Source organism: Sabethes cyaneus, chromosome 2 (assembly GCF_943734655.1).
Source record: "Sabethes cyaneus chromosome 2, idSabCyanKW18_F2, whole genome shotgun sequence".
In the NCBI taxonomy this organism is placed as follows: Eukaryota; Metazoa; Arthropoda; class Insecta; order Diptera; family Culicidae; genus Sabethes; species Sabethes cyaneus.
Genome location: NC_071354.1, coordinates 5,188,583 through 5,214,592, shown reverse-complemented (window position 1 = coordinate 5,214,592; position 26,010 = coordinate 5,188,583). Strand labels below are relative to the sequence as shown.

The 26,010-nt window shown below is 43.2% G+C and overlaps 1 protein-coding gene across 5 annotated transcripts; it reads left to right on the top strand.

Annotated features, from left to right (window-relative positions):
• LOC128733778 (probable serine/threonine-protein kinase yakA) lies at positions 1-26,010 on the top strand. 5 transcript variants are annotated; one of them, XM_053827566.1, is made up of 10 exons: positions 1-477; positions 7,089-8,130; positions 8,440-10,836; positions 22,227-22,423; positions 22,548-22,659; positions 23,128-23,579; positions 23,656-23,793; positions 23,875-24,124; positions 24,699-25,168; positions 25,230-26,010. In XM_053827566.1, the coding sequence occupies exons 2-10, from the start codon at positions 7,236-7,238 to the stop codon at positions 25,308-25,310; spliced, it is 4,992 nt and encodes a 1,663-aa protein (XP_053683541.1). In that variant the 5' UTR covers positions 1-477; positions 7,089-7,235; the 3' UTR covers positions 25,311-26,010. The 5 variants fall into 5 exon arrangements, with proteins under 5 accessions (XP_053683541.1, XP_053683540.1, XP_053683539.1 ...); XM_053827565.1 differs by having other exon boundaries at positions 7,089-10,646; positions 10,710-10,836; XM_053827564.1 differs by having other exon boundaries at positions 7,089-10,836; positions 23,155-23,579.

Here is a 26,010-nt window from a genome sequence, read left to right as displayed (position 1 = left end):
TAAATTTTGCTGCGCTCGCAGCCAAGTGAATATACGCCAAAACTGGATTAAATAATCGTAAATCGATGCGGGAAAGTGCGATAAACGTGCGGTGCATGTTATTTCACACGAAAGTGCAGTATTTGGGGTGAAATCTTGAATGTAAAAAACCACCAGAAGTGGCCCGTGTCGCGGATCCAGTCGACGACGCAGAGGGTTTTTTTTCTCATCTTTTCTTCATTCGCGCCCCGCTCCGTCGTGAGTGTATTGTGTATATTGCAAGATATTCTACGGTGTGCTCAATCAATTCAAACGTAAAAAGAGAAGCAAAAAGACTATTGAGGACAGGATAGCGAAATCGGAGGCGACCGTGTGAGTCAGCCGCACTTCGAAGCTCCGGACGTCTGGTCAGCAGACCTGCCCTCTAGACCGGAAGGTGCCCTTCCGACCGAATCGACCGAGCCCATTGTGTCTCGCATCAGGCGGTACTCACAAAAGGTGATTATTTTCAAACGTGAGGCAATTAATCAAATTACACATAGCAATATTCTCGCGTTTGAGCTGCCAAACTACGTTGGGAATCAGCATATACAAACACAAAATATTCCTATTTTCTCTCGTTCTTTCCAATATGGAATCGAAGGCAGTTCTAGTTTCAAGTGGTTAGGTTACTCGACTGAATGGGCTGTACATGCTGTTGGTAGTTGTGTAATGTAAGTGTGAGCATGAGTATGAGTGAGAAGTATCTTGCGTGACATCAGAGCGATCCCATCTCGCGGCTCGCTTTTTGCGCTTCGATTGGTGAGCACGCGAGCTGTGTGAAGAGGAGAGAAACATCAGCAGTGCGGGAAAAAGAGAAATAACAAAAACAACAGCAAGAAAAAACAGGCATTATTATTGGGGATGGGGACGCTTTGTGGAAAAGTATAAAGGATGACAAAAAAAAATGTATGCTCTTATGTGGAGTTGGTTTATGCGAGTGCGAAATTGTATGCGGACATATATGAACGATTTCGTGTGGTGGTCGTATGTCCAAAGGGGCATAATGGATGAGTGTTGGTATGTGCCTGCGTAGGGCATTGTTTAGCCGAGACTGAGAATGAGTTGCATTCAGATCAATAGCGGCAGGAAAACTGAAGAAAGTTACCGTAAAACCAGATAACAAGTGTGTATTGAGATGAGGCTCTGTAGCAGTGCCACTTTTCGCAACATTCGTACTTCATGGATATGGAACTGTCGCTGTTTGTGCCTGCTGGCAGACATTTTTCTGTGAAAACTCGCCGACACCTCACTTTACAGCGTTATTTTACAGTGAACGTTGTTTAACGTGAAGTAAATTGCTGAATTCGGGATACATTGCTTGTCGGTTTTCGCTTTTACTGTCTTGTCTAGCGTTATTTTTGTTTTCTCCAACGACATTTCCAGTAACAGTGGGTTATTCTGCATCTCTGTGTCTGTAAGTGTATCATGATACATTAACTGTTAAAATCGATACTTACAACAGCAAATTTACTCAATGTACACGTACCACTGTGTTTAATATTAATTCAAATCCATTTGGCACAGAGACCACAACAAAGTTGGCTTCTGGGAAAAAATCAGAGGTAAAAAGAGGATTTGCTGAAGATAAATCGACAATTGAAAGAGAGGGACGATTTCAAACACTTGTTTGAATTATGAATGGGCCGACACGGGCTGTCGCCCAAGCGTTTTCAATGTGTCGTTCTGCGTACTCGATTCAATTTTATGTGCTCTTAATAGCTGTTTTGATAATAAAACATTGCAAGAATTTCCGTTGCATGTTGTTGCAGAAAGAAGAGAATAGAAAAGAAGCAAAATTGCACTATGGTTTTCAAAAGTTACATGTTACATCATACAAGTGGGAAACTGTTCTAAATTTCATGTAACTTTTTACATGAAAATTCAATCACAGTCTCGTGAGGTGAACAGTAAATATACCAAAAATCCAATTGCTTTTGCAAAACTCGAACTATTGCGGGTAAGAACAAAGTGCAAATTATTATAGAAGGAACATTTTGTTTATAATCACTTGGTTTGGCCTGAAAGTAGGGGAGTGCACGTGTTTTAAAATATAACCAAAATTGATATGGTTGACAAGAAAATAATTTGAAATATTTCTATGATAGGAAATAATTAAAATTATTCCCAGGAGATTTTTATTCTAGCTGTGATGGTACTAACTAGAATTAGAAAAATAATAATAACCAAAAGTTACAATTTTATAAAAAGTTAGCTCTTACTGAGAAACGATTTTCAGCGTTTGTACCGAAGAACGATTTTCAGAAGGTTGCCCGCCGTGGCTTTTACCTATCGCCAGGACAGGTTCTCGTCTACAGCCCGGATGTCGTTGGCTAAACTGCGTCGACACGACCCTCTTGGTCTGCCTCTTGGTCTGTTTCGCAGACCCGCAAAGGCACCCCTTACCTTCCTGATCCGTGTAGCTTTATCAGTCTTGGTACCACCATCGAGCGTTGTCTGAATACCAAGGTATTGAAAGGCGTCTACCTACTCAACTTGTTTTCCCGTGAAATTGGAGGGATTGTCAGTGTTCACTAGCATAGCCTTAGTTTTTTTACATTGACTGTGAGACTGGCTACCTAGAAGCTCTCGGAGAGGTCATCTAACTTGCTCTGCATATCGTTTCGGCGTTGTGCGAGTAAAACGTCGTCGGCTAGGTCCAGGTCACTTAGCCCAAGTAACTATTTGGGTGTTATTACACTCTTATGATAATATTTAAGACCACAAATGATCTTGAAGACCACCATAAGAGCACAATAAAACTCACATTGTTGCCTGGGAGCTGATCCATCGTTAGAGGATTCCAGGGCAATCTTCGATTTGGTCTACTCTCAATCGCCCCAACTAGTATCTCATCCGTAACGATCAGAAACAGCATCGGTGATAAAACGCAGCACTGTCTCACACCAGCAGTAAACCTTAGAAGGTCGGACGCTGTTGTGCAAAACAAATTGTGTGGTACATATAGAAACTACACGAAATGTTTTCTCAGTGTAATGCAGAACGTTGTGATATGGCTTACACATGATCGGCCAGCACGGGATTCAGCTTGTTGCCGCCGGAGTAGCGTCGATCTTCTACTAAATCTGGCTGCAGATTACCTTACAGAGTACTTTTAAAGTAATACAGAGCAACGTTATACCACGCCATTTACCGCACTCAATTAGTTCTCTTTTTTTAGAGGCTTTGGCGCATATGCCCTGCATCCAGTCCACCGGAAAAGTTGCAGTTTCCCACATATTGCTGAAAAACTGATGCATCATTGGATGCTCTATTGGATTTCATACTTTTGATTGCTGCTTCAATTTCATCCAGTGATGGCGCTTCAGAGTTGACGCGATTAATGCAACAAACTGGCGGTGGCGTTTTCTCCTTTTTTCGGCTAGGGAGTTAGTCCGGGTTCTCTCGTCCCGCCTACAATCTCGTTGAAGAGTCTTCTCCAGTTCGCGGTATCGTTGACGAATCTCTCCGCTCGTCGATCTTCCTCTGCGTTCCATCCATTCCCTCCGTCTGCTGCGCGTTTTGCCGAGGTTTTCGTCACTGGCCGTGATGAAGGCGTTCTTGATGACGGTCCATTGCTTTTTGACGCCGGTTCCACCAGGTGGCAACTTCAAGGCTCTGGATTCAATTTGTTCGACAAAGGTACTTTTCATGGTCGGATGCAATATCAGCGCTGCGTCTGTTGCGTACATAACGGAGGCTCTTTCGGCTGATGCAGACGTAGTCGATTTGGTTTTCTGTTCGGCCGTCACGGGAAGCCCATGTGACTTTAAGTGCTGGTCCATGGGGAAAGAGTGATCCACCAATGACCATGTTGTTATTACTACAAAATTCTGTAAACAGCTCCTCGTTTTCGCTCATCTCTCCCAGTCCATGGCATTGCATGACGCGTTGAAGGTCCGCGTTGTTTGAGTCAATCTTAACGTTGAAGTCGCCTAAGTAGATTTCGATGTCCCCTTTCAGAATTTTCACAACTACGCTGTTCAGTTGGCTATGGAACCTCTTTTTCTCCTGCAGGTCAGCATTTGGTGGCGCATAACACTGGATTGCTGTAAGGTTTCTAACCCGTGTTTTGAATCTGGCAGCGATTATTCTTTCGTTTATCGGTTCGCACTTCATCCGGGTCGCATGTGCCCCTGAGCTCAGTAGGAATCAAACTCCTCTTTCTCGAGTAGCATTTTCACCTCGTATGCCAAAGTAGAGCAAGACTTGCCCGGATGATGTCTTGTGTTCGCCAGTACTTCGCTCAGCCCCAGGATATCAAGCTTCAGGCGGCTAGTTTCCCTTGCAAGTTGAGTCAGTATATTACATGTTCTGATTCGTGTTCGCGTTTTCATGCTAAACGTCGTTGCAGATAATCCAAATCAATTACTTCTTTCATTCTCTGTAACGTAGAATTTTCAAGTACAGTAGGTTTTTAGCCTAAGGTTCCTAAATCCCACTGACGGGGCTTATCCCAGCAGGCACTATATGGAGGTAGGATGTAGGGAGAGGATTTAGTGGACAAAGATGATAGATTCGCACATGTTCACTCCTTGCCAAACCCGAAGCCGTAAGGCTATTCGAGAAATTAGATTAGTCCGACCGCGACACGAGAACGGAGAAAAGCAATACGACGATGAGTTGCTACCGTCCGATTTTGAGGGTTTTGTTCGGCGGTACCTCACCTGCATTAAAAGGGTTTTTAGGAGACGGGTAGCATCATTAACGTTATTTTTATATTATTTCTTGCTGACCCGGCAAACTTCGTAATGCCGCTAATTAAACTGTGCTGTACCAAAATTGTAAATTTCAAACGACCTTTGACACGATCTGGAGTTTTGCAAGCTACTGAGGAGTTCAACCTTTGAGGATTCATTCTGACAGTTGCGTCAACTGTGAAACCATGGGGTTTTTCCATGTGTGGACTCATCACTGCGACCAGTATAGTCGTTGATCTGTTGTGATATCGCCCGGGTGTATTTGCTGTATGACCTGCACTGCATTTCTTTTTGTTATAATCGCTATTTAATGAGCGATATGCTTATTAAATTTTATGCGTGCTTGTGTTTACCCTTGGGGTTTACCCTTCCTTCAAAGCTTGATCTACTTTGCACACTTATTACTCGCTGCCAGTGCCAGTACTATCCCATATTCGCGTTGACGGCATTAAACGATCTCTTGCACTCTCATAGAAATGCCCGTATGTACGTGTGGGTGAAAATCTGCCAGAATGTTTCGATCCCCTGTGCTCTTTAAGAAATTCCTATTCCGCTTTACCCTACATTGTCACTTGACAAGGAATGGTTTGATTCTACCCACATAGATTCGAACCCATGACCACTCGCTTGTCAAAGCACCTTGCGGCTACGGAGCCCCCATGGGTAGTTGAATATACAAATTCTTAATTTTTCTCGCAGTAAAATAGTAGAAAACAACTGCCCCCACTGCTACGCTAGATAAAATAAAGCTGATAGCCTAAAAATATTTGCCTTGAATGTATAACATTCCGCCGAATACCGTTTCGCGAAAAACCAATTCTCGGTTGACCATAACGCGGAATATAGCTTCGCGTAATACCATTTTGCGGAAAGTACCATTTCACAGAAAACCTTTTACCGGAAAGTACCATTTTGCGGGTGTAATCCGCTGATTTATGTGTTACTAAAGGTAGTTTTTGGTGGTATTTTTTTGACAAATGTTTAACGGAAGAGTCTAATATTTCTTGAGTTCGATTAGTTTTTGAGTTACGCAAAAACTTGTTTGTATGAAAGCCCCCCTTCCAGAGGGGGGAGGGGTCTCAAACTACCATAGGAAAAAAATCTGCCTCCAAAAACCCTCCCATGCCAAGTCTGGTTGCGTTTGCTTGATTGGAGGGCTCTCAAGCCATCATATGAACCTTACCCGGCCCCAAAAACCCCTGCATATAAATTTTCATGCCAATCCTTTCAGTAGTTTCCGAGTCTGTAAGAGTCATACCCCATACCGTCCCACAGACAGAAATTCATTTTTATACGCATAAATATTTACCTCATTTTACGTTCCTATTCTTTGTCGCATTTGCGCCAAATTAGCTGCAAAAATATTTGAATTAATATTTCAAAATATAAAAAATATCACGCATACATTTCAGATACAGAAAGCTTAATTCCCTCTTACAGTTGTACCGGTTAACACATTTACATAGTTAGGCATGTTATTTTAGCACTAAACTGTCTGGTTCACTGCATATCACTTTATAAAAATTTAATAAATATTAAAGATAGGAAATTTTACTTTCAAATCGTTCAAATCCATAATTGATAGGTTTAAAAATTTGGAAGGCCAAAATTTGCGCGCCAAATAGGTCGATAAAGAAGTAACACAAAAGAAACATTTCACCAAGCATTTCACAGCATTTTGCGGTTGTGTCAGGGTTGGTACATACGTATATCATTATTTTGTAATATTTATCATCATACAATATTTAACCTTCTAAATTTTACATAAAAGGAATTCATCTATAATTCCGAGTTTGTGTTAACAGCGTTAACTGAAAGCTCTAATTATTAATATGATGTTTTAGGTTGTGTTTATTTGTTCATATACACATGACAATGTTAATGACAATAACTCGTGCCAAATTGGCAATTAGGGAATAAACTAGCCGCCATTACCTAACATAATCTACACATGTACATTTTGCAACCCTGACTCATAAACGAGACATTATAAGGAACTGACAGCAATTTGTGAAAGTAAGTGCGACGGCTCAATAACGGTAACGCGAAAACATCGGTTTCGAAAAAAATACCAATATATTTAATTTTGGAGAATAAATTTAGAAATTCGGATCTTACATAAAAATTTAAGTGCATCTTATAGTCTGAAAAGGGCTGGAATTTATGATAATTGATAGGGTATGCGAATGTAACACAAAACCGTGTTCGAATTACGGGTATTTTGTTACTGGTTGGTATTTATCATCGATCGTTATTCTAGCGGCTACCTTCAAATTTTAGAAACGTCTGATTACATTCTATTTGATTTGAATTGCTTAACAATTTTACGGATAAAGTGTACTAATTTCATGTATGTCCTCTACATTACAGATCACATTCAATGCATCCTCTTGTGGCGTAAGATCCCAAACACGATTAGGACGAATGAATCACCGCCGTAGGCAGCGCATAACCTAAGCAAAAAGATCAACCCGCAGATCGTGAGTTCGTTTCAATTTGATACCTTTTTTAACTAAGATGGATCCGGTAGGACCGTGGTCGTACTCGTATAACCGGCAGCCCGGCACAGCTAGCAATGAATTCCACCACCATCTAGCGACGGCAGCCGCAGCCGGTGGAATCGGCCTTGCTGCTCATAACACAACCGTTGGTGTGCCATCAACAACGTCGCAGTTGCTGCTGCAAGCAGCTCACACAACGTCGCTCGGAACCACATCGGGTCCGTTCAATCCTCCCGGTTTTCTGTCACCCCCGGGCGTCAGTTATGATGCTGTTTTCACACCTTTGTTTCACCCGGCTGCTAATCCGAAACCGGCCCACTACAGCTCGACTATCAATCAACATCGGGTTCTGGCCCAAGCGCAGGCTCAGGCAGCAGTGAAGCAGGCCAGTGACTCTGAAGTACTGCGTGACAACTATACGACTCATCAAACGTTGGCTGTTGCTGCACAAGCAGCAAACTTTTTCGAACAGCAGCAGCAGCAACAACAGCAAACAACTAACACCAGTGCCGGTAGCGCCGGATCCACATCCACTAGTGGATCCTGGCAGGGAAATAATCAACTTCCCAGCCCATTTGGCATCATGCCCCACGAGAATGTCGTTCAGTCCAACCCAGTGACATCGGCATCGTCGAAGACCACCACTACGTACGAAAATTTCAACGCACATTTCAGTTTAAACCAACAGTTGAACTCGCAGCTAGCCAGTAAGGCTTCGGCCAGGTCAGCATCGCCTGCAGTTAACAGCGGAAGCAGCAGTGCAGGTTCCTCTAAAACTACTACGAATTACTTCGCATCGTCGAACACTAGCAGCAATACGCAACAGTACGGTGGAGTAAATGAATCTCTTTCCAACTATTCCAATCAACAGCAGCAAGCCAGTAAACAGCAGTTGGACTACGGTGGTGCTAGTAAGTCATTGCCGCCCTCTTCCGATTCCGGTGGTCGTTCGTCTTCGCTTCAGCAGTCGTCCTCATCTTCGTGCATTGTTATTACCCCAGTTTCTACTCCGACTATCATTTCCTCACCCTCATCCCAGTCATCTCCTTCATCTTTCGTGACGGCTAGTGCGAAAGACTACAAGTACCAGTCTCGTATCATACCATCCCAAACACCACTCGTTAATTCTTCGATTGTCTATGCGTCTCGTAACCACAACGCTCATCCTGTCGCAACAGCTGGCAGTTTGATTGATCCTAAAACCCGATTGTTATCACCAGGTCTTCATACTCAACCCGTTAATGCGCAACTGCAGCAAGTGCAACAGCAACAACTCCAGCAGCAGCAGCAACAACAACAACAACAACAGCAGCAGCAGCAGCAACTTCATCACCAGCATCATCATTTAGTACAGATGAACAGTTTTATCGTACCTCCGCCAACGGTATCGCCACAGTCTCCGGTGCATAACAGTAACAAGCTTGTACATAAAGGTTCGTCCCACTCGAAAGGTGGCGGCGGATCTTCGGCTACCATCAAATCCGATGGCCAGCACATAGTGATTAGCCATCAACCGCAGTCATCGCCGATTAGCTACTCTATCACCGATAACAATGGACGAGCAAGCAATTCGTCTGCTTCCTCGTCCACCTCGTCGATCGCGGCGTCAACGACGACAGCGTCTAAACTAAATAGTCCTATTAATCGTGTCAATAACGGTAGTAGTAGTAGTAGTTCTAGTATTTCTAGGAGTAACAGTAACAGTAGTAGTAATCAGCAGCAGCAATATCAACAAAACAGTGCCTCTAGTAGCTATAGAAGTAATTATAATCAATTGAATGTATCTGGTAGCAGCACTGAGTCCGTCGATTATGGCCGCGCAAAGCGTGAGCCTCCGCAGGCCCAGCAGTCCCAGCAGCAGTATTCGAATGGTCCCATTGCGTCACTCTCCCGGCACCAGATGACGCCCTCTTCACCGGCAGCATCCGATTACAGTAGTTCTTCGGGGGCAATCCAAAGGCGTCCTCTATCGCCGGCCCATTCTCACTCTCAAGTGTCCCCAATTAGTCCGGCCTACTCGATGTACAACAGTCCGATGGGCAATACACTGTCGTCTCCACAACATCAGCCCCAGCAACCGTCTTCTCTTCAAACGTCGGCAATCCGCTCGCCGTCGAGTAATATTTCTCGGCAGTCTCAGCCGTCTCAACAACAACAACAGCAGACACAATCACAACCAACACAACAGGTTGCGTACCCGTCGGTCATAACGCGAACTCAGCAACAACCCCAAACAGTGCCAGGTTCAGCGCTGACGGCTCCCCTTCAAGTACCCACGCTTAGTCACTGGGACCACCGCAGTAGTACAAACGAACGGTCAGCGCAACCAGAGCGCAGTGATCCGATGACAATAGTACGTAACCTACAACAGCCGAGTATTATTTCGTCACAATCGGAGCGACCGCAACCTCCTCCCCAAGCAACACCCGAAAAGACTGAATCGAAATCGAGGCGGAAAAAGTCCGAAGCTCCAACGCGAATCGTGCCGGCGGCAAGTGTGGCAAACGGAGATTTCGGTGGCAGCTCCACCATGACGATAACGAATGCGAGCAACAGCAACAGTAAAGATCAATCCCAAAATGGCAACACGTTAGACTTTGATCGATGGAATCTATCGGCTCCTCCGGGAGCAGGAGCGGCGAAAATGTTTACCAACAGTAACTTAATGCCCCAGTCTCACTCAACCTCTTTTATTCCTCCTCCCCATCCGATCTATTACCCCGCGTTCCATGGTCCCATCCCGCTAATACCCAACGAGATTATAAGTAGCACTCTGGCAGCAGCCGCCGCTGGAACTAATCTCGAAGTCCCGACGTACACCACTCTACTCAGTGCGTCCGACAATGCCCAACCGGTGGCTACAACCAATGCTGACGGACGCGCCAGCGAAGACGAACAACCTTCCGCGAATGCTGCGAGCAGCAACAAGGTTGTAGTTCCCAATATAGAGGAAGAACTTGGATTTCTTGCAGAAAACACGAGGCAACCACACCAACAGCAGCAACATCCACAGCAACCCCAGCAAGCAACGCAGCAACAACAACAACAACAACCGCAACAGCAAGGACACGGTCCTTCCAACGATGCAGGAACAGCTGGAAACAATGGCCTTGCGGCAGCACCAGCCAAAAAGTTCAATGTTCCGCCGAAAGATAGCAAGGGTTTTATGGGCAGCTACCTAAAGTTCTTGCAAGGCGAACGGGACACCTCGCCGCCACCGGCGACCAGAACCAATCGGAAAACAACCTGGACCCGGCCGGCTTCGAACGCCGGAAATGCGGCCAATAAAAACGCTGGAAATGCTGCTAACAAAGTAGCTGCGGCGGCTGCGAATCAATCCCAAACTCAGCAGCAAACCCAAGCACAGCAGCAAGCACAACAACAGGCCGCCCAAGCCCAGACAACCCCAGCTGCTGCCGGGCAAGACGTTAGTAACGGTATCTTTCAAGCTGACCAATACATGTCTAATTTCCCTATTCCACATCTGCAGCAGAAGCAGTCGGACCACCTGCAACAGCAGTCGCAACAGTTGCATCCGCTCCAGCAGCAACCGGATCCACGATACTCCGCCTACCCCGTCACGAAGGATAACCGGAAACGCAAATACGACTCTGAAGGTAATAACTTAACATACGATAGTAGCGCTAGCGAAGCTAGCGGCTTCAATTCCATACGTAATAACAGCACGGCAGTGGCCGTCGCGGCCGCAGCAGCAGCAGCTGCAGCCGCAGCGGCTGAACTGCAACTGCAAGTCGAACGCAACCAAAAGAAGTTGCAAACTGTACAACACCAGCAACAACAACAACAACAGCAGCCACAGCTTTTGCCACACCACCAGCAACAGTTGCAACAGCATTTACAGCAACAACAACAGCAACATTCGAAAACGACGAAAGCACTTTATCCGGGCGCTTCTCGTTCACCCACAAGCCACAATCAGTCGTCATCGTCGTCGTCTACAGGATCGTCTTCTTCTTCCACCGCGCAACAGCAACAGCAGCAGCAGCATCCGTCGCAGCTAACGTCTCAACAACAGCACCAGCAGCAGCAGCAACAATCGCAACCACAACAACAACAGCAGCAAAATATGATCATGACCCCAACGGCTCAACATCTGCTGACTTCGGCGGCCGCCGTAGCGGCCCTCAATCCCAGTAGTCTCCCCGTGACACATCCCTCCCACCCGCATCATCAGCAGCTGCAGCAGCAAATGATGCAGCAGACCTACTATCACCATGCCGCAGCCGCCCAGCAGTCGGCCGAGGAAGGGGCTTTCAGTTTGTTTGATCTACACCTCCGACAGAGGCAAAGGTGGTAACTGTCTCCCTTTCGCAACTTCCCACCACCACCGCCACCACCATCTCGACGGTGATGATGATGATGATGATGATGAGGATGATCTTCCTTTCCCTTCACCGGCAGTGTCTCTAGCGCATTCTAAATCGCTCGAGTCGACGGATAAATTGTGCCATTTCAATTCAGTTGTCTTCTCTCAGTCCCGTCTCACTGCATCCGTTTTCCACCACCGAACTCGAGTGAATACCAGTGTGTACAAAGTGCAACAGATTTATTCGTTCGATTTTTCCTTTTATTTTGTTGTTTACTTGTGCTGATAGTAGTATCCTTCAAAAGGACGAAGAAGATGACGAATTGTCTAAACTATACGATAAGAACAAAACAAAAAGCAGAACAGAACCGAAAGATGCTGGCCGGGGTGCTACCAGATCGCATACTTGAAACGCTCTTATTTCGATTGTATTTGAACCAATGTACGTACGCATGTAAAACATATTTTTATCTAATTGTAGAAACAAACACTAGCGAGGAAAGAACGGTGGAGTATTTGCCGATGAACAGAACAGGAAAGACAGAATTCTATTTTCCCTAATTAGAAGGCGAGGGCGGTTAGGATACTAACAGAAAAATGACGGACAAACTTCGAACACACTTTGAAGTCTTGTGACTCTTTCAATATATTCCTCACCAGCAACTGAGATTAAACGATCGGACTTTTATCGCCTATCGAATTCCATAAAACGTTGACTTGAATCTTATGGGGGGAATTGTCGATCGGTTAAAAGCAAATCAATCAAAATAGTCTCCAGTAATGAAGTATCCAGCATTTATTTATGTGAATAATTATTTATAGAGTCCAGTTGCAAAAATAGACTCCCATTGATTCTTCACGTTCCAGTGTCACTACCGAAACCTTTCAAAAGACCTTCCACCGATCATCGACAGTTTCCCAGTCCCAGTTAACACCGGTTGCTATGATCAATCTCAAATATGGGGATTTTTCTTCACGTATTTACCCATCGGGAATCTCTCTTACTAGGTGAAGTTTCGTGCGTTTTACGCTTCTTCAACAGAGCAAACGTGATACGAAAAACAACAACACAACTGAAAAAAAAAAAACAAAACAAGAAAGCATATAATACTCGTGATTTTTAGCGGGTGGTCTCTGTGATATTTGAAACTCTAGGTTTGCGCACTTAGATTCGAAATCAAAATCTTGAAAATACTGAACTCAGAACAAAACTAAAAAAAAATACATAACATAACTGGCAAATACATCTTGTACATAGTAGATCACAACACAAAAGGCACAAAAATGAAGAAGAGCAGTGGTAACTGCTGTTGCTAATGCTACTGTTGTTACTGTTGTCCAATCGGAAAACTAGCGATCGTCTATAGCAGGCATTGGAAATTTTTTGTAAATAGTTTGTACAGGTTTGTACCATATTAAAATATATGCAAATATATTACTCTCATACAAGTAGAAAGAGGTAATGTTAATAGCAGTAGAGAAGCGTTAATTTTATGATTAATTTAAAGTTTCCTTTCTGTTGTTCAGTTGATGGAAATAAGCAAACGTTCGTAGGGCGTAACTTACATTGTAAAAAAAAAAACACTCAACAACAAAGCATGCAAAGGGAATACTAAAAAGAAGTTTACGAAGCGGTAAATTTGTTAAATAAAATAAAATCAGTAACTGGACATACTAATAACGTAAATAGACAGGAGACAAACAAGTAAGAAGCAGATGCAGCAGCGAACCCAATACAATAAGTTTAATTTATAGTGGCCGTGTGCCGGGAAGTGACCACAAATAGCCATTTCATAGTGCAACTACGACAAAGTCTCTTTTTTTTTAAATTGCAAACAAAATGTATCAGTCCGTAAAGGTGCGCAGTGTCGAACTGCTCCGCAGCACTCAGCTTTAAATTGTTGATTCTACTCGCCCAGAGACAGCAGATTTGCGTGTTAGGAGCAGAACTACAAAACCCAAAACATAAAAAAGTAGCATTTTCGTTTTGAACAGTCCAAGTTAAGTGGGGAATAATGTGGAAAGAAAAAAAAATGCAGAATATAAAATACTTTATTACTGAAACGATGGATGTTTGTTTTCGCTTAAAACTTATCTTTGATATTCCTTTTCAGGTTTGTTATTTACTTTCTTTTAGTTTATAAGGAACGTACAAGAGTAGCACAGAGGTAGCACCCAAGCCATGGCACTTAACATGAATTGAAAAGAACAAAAATCAAACATTGTCAATGAAATTGAAAACAAAACAACACGAGTAATTAATTGTAAATCCACGCCAAAAAATATGTACACATTGTTAAACTAATCAAAACCCAACTGGGGAACAAAAAAAAAAATTGAAAAAACTCCTTGAAACGCGGGGGGTGATGCAGCGACCCCCACCGCATATTTGTGATTCAATTTCATTCAATGTTCGAATTTGTTGCACAGCTCTTTTCAAATTACCCAACCGTCTCCCTTTTCCCTGTCCCTGACCGATCAAACAAACTGAAAAGCCTCTGTCTGCTGCATCTTTTTCGTTCTGCACCTGTACCTGCGTCGATGTCAAGCTACCAGCCAGTCAAAGGATCAAACCGGACCGGAGAGGAAGGACATCATCAACGGTGCTGCTGTGCTGTGCTGTAGACGATGATTATGACGACATGATGACAGTGCCCTTGTGTCTTAAAAAAATGTGTGTGTGTGTATCCATTTGTGGAAAAGCTGTTGCTGTTGTCGTTTTTGTTGATTGATTGATTCAATTGTTTTTTTTTTATTTTCGTTGTTATGTTAAACCATTTTGTTACATATGGATTTTAGCTCATGTTTATTAATTTTTTTTCAAAACAGAACGATCTAATTACCCTTATTCTGTATTCCTACCGATCGGTATTTCGATCGACAGAAGCTAGTATTTTTGTTCGGTCAGCTAAATTCAATGGTTAAACAACTCGATCGTAACATTTTCGATCCCGACATTAAGTGCCGTCGGAATACAGAATAAGGGCGAATGTTTTTGTTGTATTTACACGCTATCGTACGATACGAAACCACAGATTCAATCAAGTCACCCGAGTGTTTGATTCGGTTGGCTTATTCATAAAATACCTTCTCTATTCGATCAAAAACTGACATTTCGTAGTCCGGTTGTCCACCAAAATTCAAAGTTTGCCAAAATAGTATACTATGTACGTATCTAAACGTCAGCAAAATCGTATATACGACTGACTTTATCGAAATTACAAAATGCCGCAATTATTGTAGTAGATCTGAATGAACATGTTTCTCATTTGCCCATAAATTTGGGAGTTCTACTAAAAATATTTTATAGTATATAGCATGCGACAGTTCTGTTTGCAGGTTTATTAAATTTTACTGCATACCTTTGCGGCAATTATCACTGTTGTCATGTTTGTATGTAATGCTTTGTTTATTTAGTTTTTTTACAACTTCGTTTTAAATTTTGCTTTACTCGTGTCTTTAAAGATAATGCAAAAATCATAAATTTTTAAATTCAGCTTGCCGGGTTTCCTTTTTGTTATTGGCTTGGATCATTTTAAAACTAAACATACGTTGAGGCTAGCAAGCCTTTCAAAGGAATACCGGAAATAGAGAAAATGTATTTATATTCAATTGTCCAACGTGTGTCAAAACCTTACCAAGCCCGTAAATGGTCTAGATTTGATTAGGAATTGAATTAGGTGCAATAATTCTCGTCAGAAATGGCTCCGTATAACGATCTATAGCTACGAGGCACATGATGCAATCCTGTAATGATGCTTGATATGAAACTCTGCAGAAATGCAACGGTATACAAATTGCAAATCCAAGCCTTGGATATATAAACTATAAAATAGAGCAAATTTCGAAACATCTGGTTCACTTAGTGTTACCTTGTAACCACCCAAGTTGTTAGAAAGGTGTTGTTTAATTTGCAAAACTTCGTTACACAAGATTGCAGTAGTCCGGGTACCCAAATGAAGAATAGAGTTTTGATCATTCATGTTATAGCCTTTGTTCAAGTTAGTTGATGATAAATAGTTCTACAAGATTGAAGTATAACATATTGGCGACGAGGATTTAAACTCGAATTCATCGCTTTGAAGGAAGAGCCACTCATTCAAAATGGCAAGATCTGGAGGAAATGGCGATTTTCAAGACCTGTATCAGCAAATTTTGCGACAGAATAAGGAGATAGCGGAGCAAAACGCTCGGATGATGCAGATTATGGAACGTTTCGGCGTTCATTAAAACGCTTCAGCGCGGTCATCGAGCAGTCCGGAATTCATCATCGAATCTCTGGCATCCAACATCCGGGAATTTGTCTATGATCCAGAAAACGGTCTCGTTTTCGACCGGTGGTACCGGAAGTACGAAGATCTCTTCCTCAAGGACGGGGCGAAGATGGACGATGCAGGAAAAGTTCGATTGCTACTGAGAAGCCTTAGTGTGACATGACAAGTATGTCAGCTTCGTGCTTCCAAAGCACCCCCGTGAATTTTCATTCGAAGAAACGATGAAGAATAATTGAAAGAGCTGTTCAGTGTTTGTGTCTCACTGTTTAGCAAACGGTACCTGTGTTTTCAACTGAGCAAAAAAGACGCTGACGATTTTGGGACGGACGCAGGTATAACTAACAAATACTGTAAAGATTTTGAGCTGAACAAGATCACGGCTGATCAGTTTAAAAGCCTAATTTTTATTTGCGGGTTACGCTCTCCGAAGGATGTCGATATTCGAACGAGACTTCTACTTCTAAAAGCTCTTCTACTTCTAAAAGCAAGAAGTCGAAGACTGAAGATCCTAAAACACTCTGTTAGCAATGTGGCGGGTTGCATTACGTCCGAGACTGCACATACACGAAGCATGTTTGTCGGAACTGTAAGTAAACTGGGCACAATTGTGGCTGTTATACGACGAAAGCGGCGTCAAAGGGGAAGAATAAAGTAAATGGTATTTACTCTATAAACCAAGTTAGCTATCCTTCGAGACGGAAGTTTCTGACAATCGACATCGGTGGATCTTCAATCACGCTACAGTTGGACACTGCTTCCGATAATTCAATCATCTCACAGAAGCAGTGGAAGAAAATTGGTTCACCTTTACTGACTCCTGCTACTCAAACTGCTAGGACAGCGTCAGGTAAGCCGTTTCGTCTACTTGGTGAACTCCGATGCACAGTTACTCTTGGAGATATCACCAACCAAAACTGCAGTTTTATATGTGACGATCAGTTGCATACATTTTTTCGGACTGGATTGGATCGAGTTGTTCGGACTATGGGATACCGCACTATCTGCAATTTGTAACCAAGTTTATGCTGGTGCTGATCAAGCTAATTACCTACATAGAACAGTACAAAGCCAAGTTCCCAGATGTGTTTGAGCCTAGCTTTGGACACTGTAAGAAGATGAAGGTTCACCTATATCTCAAGCCAAATGCCAAACCTGTCTTCAAACCACAGCGTCCAGTTCCATTCACATCTATAGAGGAGATTGATGCTGAATAGGATCGTTTGCAAGAATTGGGTATCATTACGCCAGTGGATTTTTCGCAATGGGCTGCACCAATCGTAGCAGTAAAAAAGCCAGGAGGAAAAGTGCGCATTTGTGCGGATTACTCAACTGGACTTAATGCTGTTTTGGAATCCAATCACTATCCGTTACCAGCACCAGATGATATATTCAGTAAGCTTAACGGATGCCGGTATTTTGGCATCATCGACTTGAGCGATACTTATCTTCAGGTTGAAATTGATGACAACTCGAAGCAGCTACTAACGATTAACACGCATCGAGGACTCCTCCGGGTCAATCAACTTGCGACGGGCGTAAAATCTGCCTCCGTAGCTTTCCAGCAATTGATGAACAGCATGGTTGCTGGACTTAAAGGAGTTGACTCGTTCTTGGACGACATTTTGGTGTATAGCAGAACTGAAAAGGAGCATGACGAATCTCTTCGCGCTCTGTTTCAACGTCTCCAGTCATACGGTTTCATTTTGAGGGAAGAAAAGTGCAAACTTCTTCAGCTGCAGATCAAATACCTTGGACATATTGTAGATGCCAAAGGACTCCGTCCTGATCCGGTAAAGATTGAATCTATCATCAAAATGCCGCCGCCGCAATAGATTACAAGTCTAGGTTCATTTCTTGGTGCGGTAAATTTTTATGCAAAATTTGTCCAGGCGATGCATCAGTTGCGACGGCCACTTGACGCGCTGCTCATGAAAGTACCAAATTTAATTGGAATAGTGAGTGCCAACAATCACTCCAGCGGTTCAAAGAGGTTCTTCAGTTCAGATTTATTGCTTACGCATTATGATCCTGCTCTACTCATCATCGTTGGTGCCGACGCATCGCAGTCTGGAATTGGTGCGTGTCTGATGCATCAGTTTCCCGATGGTACTCTGAAAGCTGTTGCACACACGTCTCGCTCTCTCACTTCCGCATAGGCAAATTATGGTGACGTTTCCTGATCGTAGCGTTTTACGAAGGGCAAAGTAGGCCAGATTTCCCGCTCGGATGCGCCACTGGATCTCCTTACCAGTGTTTTTGTCCGCGGTCACCAGCGATCCCAAATACACGAACTCCTCTACCACTTCTAGTTCATCGCCGTCAATGATAACCGTCCGTGGGAGACGCGCGCTTGTTTTCTTTGAGCCTCTTCCTTTCATGTATTTGGTCTTCGACGCATTTATTTTTAGCCCAATTCTCCTAGACTCCGCTTTCAGTCTGGGGTAGATTGCCTCCGCCGTTGCAAAGTTCCTGGCTATGATATCGAAGTCACCTGCAAAGCCTAGAAGTTGGCTACCCTTGGTAAAAATCGTGCCTCTCGTTTCGATGCCCGCTCGTCGGATCACCCCCTCAAGAGCTATGTTGAACAGCATGCAGGATAAACCGTCACCTTGTCTCAACCCTCGCCGCGTCTCGGAGGGACTCGAGAGTGTCCCAGAGATGCGTACGAAACACATCACTCGATTCAATGTAGCTCTGATCAGTCGCGTCAGTGAAAATTTGGTCCGTAGTTGCGCGAACCCCCATGAAAGCAACCTAATAATTCCCTATGAAACCTTGTGCTATCGGTGACAACCGGCATAACAGGATCTGGGAGAGTACCTTGTAAACGGCGTTTACCAGCGTAATACCGCCATACTTGCAGGAGTCTAGTCGATCACCCTTTTTGTCTTCCATCCAGTCCTGCGGTAGCTTTTCCTCCTCCCAAATCCTTGAAATAACCCAGTGTAGAACCTTTGCTAGCGTTTCTTTGCCATGTTTATAAAGCTCTGCTGGTAGGCGGTCCTTCCCAGCGGCTTTATTGGTCTTCAGAAGCGCCCGATTTCCGGTTTGACTTCTTGGAGATCAGGACTAGGACTAGGACAGTGCTAGGACATTACTATTTTCCATGGGCGCTCCTAGGTTAATTTCTGTTCCGCCTCCTTCTGCGACTTCACCATTGAGGTGTTCATCGAAGAACTGCTTCCATCTGTCGACCACCTCGCGCTCGTTTTTTAATTAGGTTCCCTCCCTCGTCCCTACACATGTCAGGTTTCGGTGTGTAGCCCTCTCGAGTTTGGTTCACCTACTCATAAAACTTGCACGTGTCATTAGCTCGAAATAGTTGCTCTAATTCTTCACGATCTCTGTCCCCTTTTTAGCGCTTTTTCCTCCTCAGGATCGTGGTCAACTGGTTCCTAGCTCGTCGGTTTTTGGCCAGGTTCGTTTTAGTGGCAATACTTAGATAATTTTTCCCAGCAGTCTCAATACCTAGTGCCTTTCCGATGGCCGAGCGTATTCTGCTCCAATTGTCTTCGAGGTTTGAAGAACCTAACTCCTCGGAAGAAGGCAGTGCCTCATTTAGTACTCGTGTGTAGTTCTCGGCAGCTTGCGGGTTATCTAGGTCCTAGGGATTTGCAATCTTCTGCAAAAACGTGTATTTTGAGTCCTTCAATAATCGTCTAGAACCATATATTCTTGTAAAATGCAACCATTTCATTTCTTTAGCAAAGTTGTTTGCCTTTATATTTTCTATAACTTTGCCGAAGAAACCACGTGTCTATCTACTAACACAAAAGAATGGACGTGTATCGAGCCTACAGCGAACGCGAAACACATAAAACGTATGCTTGCCGTACTCTCATTTGGGTGGTTGGGGACAAGCAGAACCCGTACAAGTTTATAGTACTTGACTTAAACCTTAAGATAAAGCACTAATTTCATAAATATACTTGCCCCATTTTACCCTATAGGCTCATGGAGCTACAGAAACTTAAAGCTTGAATATATGATAACTTAGAAAGTAAAAGTCCCAGAGATTTGCTGTCTTCTGCAAAGTTCCACTTTTCGGCTACTGTGGACTGTAGTAAATATGATACTTGAAAGTCGTGTCTGCAATAGGGTCTACTGCACTAAGCTCACTTTCTCCAGAATTTGGCCACTGAACCCAAGTAACACGCTTACGGACTTTTATATACGATACTATTTTATACAAACTTATTAATGACTTAACTCAGTTATATAACAGTCAGCAGAACTGTTTAATGATAAGTGTGTTAATAGCGAACTTCCTGAAAAGCAGCGATCTTCACTCCAAGTCGATGTAGCTCTTGAGCAAGCAAAGCAGATCGTGCCGGTTCATAATGAGTTCGGACATTCGTTATACATTGATCGTTTTCTTATTATTTATCATGTCCTATACCGATTGATTCGTTCTGTAGTTCCATTTTCGTTGTTCGAAATAAATGAAAGTTTCGGTATTCCGCTGATGGGTCTGCCATGTTAGGTTTAAGCTGTCCCTCACCTGTGGAACAGGCGCTCAGGTTCGAACCTCCTTCTAGCTTAGCTGATCAAGTGAGCATATGAAGAATGTTCAAGTATTGCGATCGATCGTCATCATTTGACTTTAATTTGCGAGGAGGCGCTGTGTAAGGGTTTGAGGTTTGAGGGAGCCGGAGCTATATTTGGTGCTCCTTTCAGGCAACTCCCCATTTCATACCCGAATTCTCAAATATGGATAACCTATTGAATATTATGGATACGATATTGTTCTAACATTATTAATAAAAGTTCCAAGTAAGTGATACGCTGGTTGCTTTTATAGTTGAGATAGGTGCCAATCGGGAATTATTTAGTGTTTAAAAGTGTTCGGCGACGCAAACCGCATGCATTCAGTCGCTTCCATACGAAAGATGTATAAGTTCCACGTAAATCGAAACCGCGTATGTTCCGAAATTCGCGTAAGTCCCAAAGTTACGCGTAGAGTACAATCGCGTGAACTCCATAAGTCTCCAAAAAAAAACGTCATCGTATAGGTTTGAGTCGCAGAGTCTCACAAATTAGATTAGGGAAAATTAGATAAGGGAAGGGTCATTGATGCTGGACTTACTGGATTCGTAGCTCGTTTCTTTTTACCAAACTGTAAGATTCGTGGATTGAAACAAGCTGTAATGGGAGCCAATTATAATTGGATTCAAACCGGATTACCGGATTGTAAATTTATTTATAGTACGGGGCCTATTTGCCGATATAGCGTAACTTTTAAACCACAGAGGACTGGTAACAAGTAATTTCTATATTTTTTTATGTTTTACTTGTCTCTAACTCTGTTGCGGTCCAACGTAAACTTTTTTTAAAGTGAAGAAGCGTTTAGTGGGAAGAATTATAGGCTGGATGAAACTAGGAAATTTCGATATGAGGTCCAAAACATATCGGGTAATTCAATGGTAAGTGGGACTCCAACCGACGCTCTCTCGGTTGGTACCCGAGTGATAGATAGTCTCATATCTAAGTTTGTCCCACGAGTCTAACCATTCCAGTTTCATCCAATCTACCATGCTTCCCACCAAACGCTCGTCCATTTTACAAAAAATTACAAAAACCCTGATATAAGCGTGCGGTACTTATTTAGAACTCAACCGTCTCTAGTGGAAGTAAATTATTTCTACTGTTATCTGTAAACGAATTTCGTGAATTCACTCTTACCACGGATCTGACTGGAATTCCCCGGGATACTTAAGGAAACTACTGTGCTCGGCCCTGTGACTGTCAGTTTGGCAGAATCTGGGAACTTCGAAAATCAGTGCACTACAGGATCTTATGCCACGTCTGGTATTGCTGGAAAATTTGAGTTTTGTTTTTCTGAACACAACTCCACGAGTTGCGCGGTAAATTCTTGCTCAATACAGTAGGGACTGAACTTCTGCTTTTATTTTCGATAGACTTCGCAGCCAATTGTTAGGAAACAGGACAATTGCGGTGCTAGTGCTGCGATCAATTGACTTACAGTCTCTCTTTTAGTTCATAAGCTTTAACGAAAATATGTTGTCAGTAAAACCGTCATCTCTTGTAGGGATGTGGGATTAAGGGATTCTCTTTTATTTCAGTGTGATTCAGTTTGTTCAAAGCAACCACAATCTACATAACAGTTATAGAAACGTAAATTTTTCGGTAATGGAAAAGTCAAAGAATATTAATTAGAAATGCTCTGATGAAAATAATAATTTCAGTTATTTATTAATTTGCGCCCCAACATGTGAATAACACCGCACAGTGCTAATTGGTCGGTGAGAGGAAAAAAAGACAAATAACAATCTGAATCGTGTTCCGAACATACTAAACATGAACTCTGCTTTTTCCATTCTCTATCGTTATCATATCATTGTTCCTTGTTCCTTCCGAATATAACAACGGCTCCTCCAATCAACAGTTAAACTACCACACATGTCAGCAGCCGATCCCCTAACCGTTCCCCAGCGTCGTCAACCTTCGAATCGGAAGGCAAAGGCCAAAGCCTCCAACATACAGCAAATGATTGAGCGCGGCCAGGGCACCGGTGGACTAGAGGAACAGGCGGATTTCGCGTCCGACTCCGACTCCGATCCAGCCTGGACGCCTCAAGAGAAAGTATGTCAATACTGCCACTGATCATGATATGTGTTAGCTTTTTCCCACTTACTAAGCGGTTTGTTTTTTACTTGTCCTTTAAAATCCTACACGCTGCCCCCCCACAACCTTCCCTCTGTTACAGGAGGATGACGAAGAAGAAGAAGATATGATGGGACGCAAGAAAGCTAAAGCACCGAAAAGTGTCGTTGGAAGTCCACGTGGCAAGCAACGACCGCGTTCGAATATTCTGTCAGGTGCGTACACTTCGTCCTGCAACCTCTATCTAAGCTCACTCAAATAGATTTTTCTTCAGTCCCTTTTTTGTGCCAGATTAGTGTTTTTTTGTTGTATCCCACCTTTATGCTTCATGCGTCGTTTTTGTCATCATACTTTATCTTATTTTCCTATTTTAAGAATCGAATCTCTGTATCACATTTTAAACAATTCTTATCATCTATTTCTCATCCCATCGTGCCATGTCATCTCTAAAATAATACCCTGACAAATATCGCCACAAAACACATTCTCGGACTACTAACCTGAACATGCAATATTGTTGTCGTCCTGAAACTTCCCCAAAACGTCAAACCAATGGTAAATGCTAATTCTGTATTTAAATTATGCAAAACTGTTATATTATTGTTGAATAAACTATTTACGACGATCGGTACCGGGAAACGGAAGCTAATTGATATTCCTTCGTTACACGCACACATTTCTAGTGGCTGCTGCCGGTGCCGGAATTGCAGATTATGAATACGGAAGTGAAGATGACAACAACGCGTTGGCCCGAGGCGGTAACTCTCAAACTATGGTAAATCAAACTCAACAGCAGCAACAGCAACAACATCAACAACAGCAGCAAGCAATACAACAACAACAACCGATGCTGCAACAGCAACTTCAGCAGCAGCAGCAGCAACTGTTACAACAGCAGCAACAACAGCAAATGTATCAACCAGCGACAGCTATTCCCAACAATCAACTGATTCAAAATCAGTACCTACAACAACAGCACCAGCAGCAGATTCAGCAACAGTACAATGCGGCGGCCATGGTTAATCAACAACAGCAACAGCAGCAGCAGCAGCAACAACAACAGCAACAGCAACAACAGCAGCCGCAGCAATCACAGCAACCACAGCAAGCTGTAACCAATAGCGACGATTTTCAGGTATTTTAATGTGGTATTCAAATTTATTGATTACGTAAATTATAACTTTTTTGTTTTCTTCCGACAAAACGTAAAGACGGGCGACTTTGTCGTAATCCGTTCCGAGCTGGTGCAAGATTACCCGTCGATCTGGCGGGTGGATGGTAAAACATTGCTGCAAAAGTACGAACCGTTCGATCAGAATGGGAAAACACTTCATCGAAACGTGTCTACGGTAGGACTTCGTTTGTAGGATACTTTTGATTTGAACTAACTTATTTTCTCTGTGTTTTTGTGTCGTTTATGCTTGCATCAGTATGCCGCCTGGAACGCGGACAGCAAGAAACTGTACGTAAAGATACCGGTTCGCTTCCGGGTACACAATCACATGGAGTCAGTGGTCGAGTTTATGCGCAACGAGATGTCGATCGACGATACCGAACAGTTTCTGGAGATGTCTATGGACGAAACCAAGAAGTACCAGGACGTGTTCGAAGTGTACATTCAAACGCTAATCTCGCAGGCCTTGGATTCGAACTTCTTGAAGGAAATTTTCCAGGAACAAGGTAGGCTATTGGTTGTTTTTTGCGTTGTTTTACTCCTGCCCCTGCCCCGAGCAAATTATGGTCCGAAATATTAGTTAAAAAAGAGACATTGATAAAGCTTGCAAGTCGTAGGCGAAATACGTATCTGTCGTGAATATCAGCCAATTTTGGTCCACCATGGTACTGTCAGGCTAGGCTACCGTTCCCCAATCTGCTGCTTCGCCGGGCATTCTGCCAACATGTCCAGCCCTCCGCAGTCTGCCAACTTGTACTACCTTCAATATTTCAGCATATTTTTATACTTCAGCTCGTAGTTCATGCGACTAGCATTATCTGCCACAATACATTTCGTTTGACTGAATCGTACCCCGTCTTAAAATCTACAAACTGACGATAAGTCTGCAAGTTGTACTTCAGTAACTTGTCTAGTAACTAACGCATGATAAACATCTGATCCGTCGTAGAGCGATCCTCACGAAAACTAAACGGTCTCAGTCTACAGAACAGGATACGGGAGAGACCCTTATAGGCAGAATTTAACAAAGCACATTGCGTTATTTTACCGTCGATAGTAATGTTTGTTTCTCTTCACCAGACGACTACTTCCTATCGCGAGTGCAAACGATCGACAATCTCACCGACGATCGAAAGCGACGACTGATCCAGATTACGCCGTGGTCACGCAATATGATCACCTCGATCGCGACGTTCCCCGCGTACGACATTATGACCGAGTTGGGTCATACCAACATGAACCATCCGGTTTGTGTCGCGTGCCATCAGCCAGGAATTTCGGTCCGCATTGTACTGCAAGGTCAGACGTACAACACGGCTACACTGGCCCCCTGTCAGATCCAGGACGCTCGGATCCAGTACGAGAAGAACTTCCTGCTGTGTCGCATCTGTTCGTCACGATTCGAGCTGTTGCACAAAATTTGCCACCAGAAGTACATGATGTTTGTCGAGTGCGCCAAACGCGTCAACCAGCAGATTTCAAACGATTCATCCAAAGCGGCTACCATAATTTTAAACGAACTACTGGCCGATGAGCATTGGTTAACAATGGTAATTCTACTTTCTCTGAATCAACAAGTCCCCATCGTTTAACTTGTTCTATCATTCACAGCTTTTCAAAGAGGTTCGCAGTATTTGGGCCGAAATCGAGAACATGGAACGTCAGTATCGATTTCAGGTGGCATCCCAATGAGGACGGGAAAAGACGGCAATAAAACCGACATAGTATCGTCACACAAGGTAAACATTTCTTTTAAAATCAAATACAGAGCAAATAGTCGATTGGCTGAGCCATCCTAGATGAACCCATATGCGCATGGATGCATATGAGAAACACGCAAACACACACACACCCACACACACCTATTTTAGCGCTTAAAAGTTAGAGCAGAGAAACAGTCAGCTAGACCCTTAGGCTTGGAGATAAAATTACTCGCTGGACCCACTATATAATTGCACTACTCATTAATGATTTTACACACTGCGCCCAATAGATTGATGAAAAGTCTATAAAACAGAGCAAAACGGCTAAAGGAAGATACCTAAGTATTCCCATCGGTTAAGAGACCCTTTTAGCAAGCAAGCAGCACAACTCGATAGCCAGCCTTACATTTAAGTATCGTTAGCCATTTCCGGTTCCTTCCACTCTGATCCTTTCGAGCGCGAATCATACGCTTCAATACAAAAAGGAACTTTTTTTTCTGTTATCGAAATTAAATTTGAAAGGGAAACTAAAGCAAAAAATCCCGCGGACTTACCACACCTAAGTATAGGCTCCGAATACTGAATTCGCTTATTGTTAGGTATTTTTATAAACAAGAAGAGAAAAACAATCGAAAAAAAAACAGAAACAAAACTAGTGCGCTGCATTCAAGTCGTCTGTAAAAAGTATG